Genomic DNA, 2,500 nt, shown 5'->3' on the forward strand with positions numbered 1-2,500 from the left:
CTCGATGTCCAGGGGCGTGGTGCGTGGCAGGGGTGAGGGCACCGTCCATGACAGGGGGACCTCCTGGGGGACCCAGGCTGGGGTCACCTGTGGGAGGAGGCATGTGATGTAGTGGTAGTGATGATGGTGACGGTGATTTCGGTTTTTCTTTACAATCAAGTTAGATAAGAACATGAAAACAAAAAAAAAAAAAAACACCATCAGTCATCAAACCACACACACACACACACAGGGAACAAACTAACACTCGCCGACGAAAGACTGACACACACACACACACACACACACACACACACACACACCAGAGAAACGCACCCAATCTGGAACTCAGAAACGGAACTTCCCCAATATTGGTTACATCACCTGAGTTACGAGCACGTTGTTGTTGTCATACCCCTAATTAAACCTGACTGACACTGCATTACTGAACACCCTTTATTCTCCCGGACATGCGAGTGTTTATAATTTTTTTTTTACCACTCTCCGTCGGACGTTTAATGCACTGATGTCATACGCTGATGTTCTCTTATTACCGTACGAAAAGTGAGATTATCAGCATGGCTCATGTTCGCTCAGCACGTAGTTATTTGTGTATATAGTTATATGTTCAACTTTTACAAGAGTTAATCAGGTACTTTGGAGTGTAGACGAGAGGGGTGGCTGGTATGATTGCAGTGGAGGTGGTGGTGGTGGTGGTGATTGGTGTTGAGTGCACTGGGTGGGTGGATGGAGGGAGGGAGGGAGGGAGGGAGAACCTATATATGATAATGACAGGTGCTGATGGTCACAGTGTTTTTTTGGGAATATGATTGGATGCACTATCATATAATTAAGTTTTTCATCATCATTATCACCAGTGAGTGTTATACTTTCATCACCATCATCATCAATCATCATCATCACTAAAATTATCATCATCGTCGTCATTGTAACTGCAAATATTTCTGTTACTTTTCATCCTCTTCCATCACCATCATCACCAAAAAACTGGCCACCAACACCGTCACTATCACTACAAAACACTGTACACCACTTACTCAGACATATCAAGCAGCCGTTCCTCCTTCATCACCATCATCACAACCACAACCAACAACAAGTATTACCTCCATTATCACCACCAAAATCACCACCAATATTGTCACCATTACTACAAAACCACCCATCTTATTCACCATCCATTATCATCACTACCAAAACCACCACTATCATTAACACAGCAAATACTGATAATTCTTTACCACCACCACCACCACCACCACCACCATCACATACCGTCGAAATCACGAATGGAAGCGTTGGTGTAGTTGTCGCGGGAAAAGAGCCAGTCCCTGCCATCCACGGTCCTGAGAGCAAGCATGTTGAAGTACGTGGTGGTCGTGTTGAGGTGCAGAGGGATGTGCTGCCCACCTACCACCACTTCTCTTACCTGGCGGAGAGAGGGAGAGGGAGATCAGAGGGAGATGAGGTGAAGCACATATGGAGAGGAAGCTCATTGGTGAGTCTAACGAAAGTAGGTTATTATACTGGTGATATACATAGATTAATACGTAGCTAGTGACTGGTACGTTGTGACAGATGTGCTGATGTGATATGCGTGCAATGATACAGACATTTGTGGGCAGATACGAGTATGTAGACCGGTAAGACGCCTCGGAAGATGGTTGGCGAGCGAAGCTGTCAGTAATGTATAAGTGAAAGGGATATTTCAATAAGAGAGAGAGAGAGAGAGAGAGAGAGAGAGAGAGAGAGAGAGAGAGAGAGAGAGAGAGAGAGAGAGAGAGAGAGAGAGAGAGAGAGAGAGTTCTTATATATACATCAAACATTTTATTTATTGATTGATTTTTTATTGGTTCTTTTGACTCGTGACTTACCAATCCCGTGGCGTCAGCATGTGCCACGGCGCCCTCCATCATCTTCCTGGTTATCCCCATCTCGTGCAGCGCCTCCTCCTCCGTGGCGAAGGTTACCGTGGTGTTGGCGCCGCTCTGCAGGGCCACCGTCAGCTTTATGGGCACCGTGGCTCCTTCCGTCACCACCACCACCACCACCGCCACCAGGAGCACGAAGACCCGAGGTGTTGACATTCTAGAAGAGATGGATTGTGGGTAAAAGTAATAGTGATAGAAAATGGGAAAAAAGGCGAGAGGGAAATCCAGTAATAAAGAAAACGTAAAAAAAAAGGATAAAAGAAAATGGAATAGGAGATAAAAGAAAACTGGATAAGAGTACAGTGAGAAGTGTTGATTAAGCTGCGGAGGGAGAAGGAAGGAAGGGAAGAAGTGTTGGGGGGAAGGAAGGGAGGAGAGAAGATGGGAAGGATGGGGAGAGGAGGGTAGGGAATCTCTTCGAAACGTCAATAGCTCGTGTACAAAAAATGTGTTGCGGGGGAGGATGAATATTAATAATGAATATGGCGGGGAATAACAGGAAGATGTCAATATGTTACGTAAGAGAAGGGAGAGCTACACTAATAGTGAGGACAGTACTACAACAACAA

The 2,500-nt window shown here is 45.4% G+C and overlaps 1 protein-coding gene across 1 annotated transcript in view; it reads right to left on the reverse strand.

Moving 5' to 3' along the window:
- LOC135100708 (protein O-linked-mannose beta-1,2-N-acetylglucosaminyltransferase 1-like) overlaps positions 1-2,500 on the reverse strand; it is a 25,828-nt gene that overhangs the window by 15,762 nt on the left and 7,566 nt on the right. Inside the window, exons 2-4 of the mRNA XM_064003887.1 lie at positions 1,875-2,088; positions 1,276-1,429; positions 1-87 (exon numbers count right to left, since the gene is read on the reverse strand). The exon at positions 1-87 is cut by the window's left edge and continues 48 nt beyond it. Of these exons, the coding sequence (XP_063859957.1) occupies positions 1-87; positions 1,276-1,338 (150 nt within the window). The 5' untranslated portion in view covers positions 1,339-1,429; positions 1,875-2,088. The remainder of the gene's footprint in view (positions 88-1,275; positions 1,430-1,874; positions 2,089-2,500) is intronic.

Source organism: Scylla paramamosain, chromosome 5 (genome assembly GCF_035594125.1).
Source record: "Scylla paramamosain isolate STU-SP2022 chromosome 5, ASM3559412v1, whole genome shotgun sequence".
Lineage (NCBI taxonomy): Eukaryota > Metazoa > Arthropoda > Malacostraca > Decapoda > Portunidae > Scylla > Scylla paramamosain.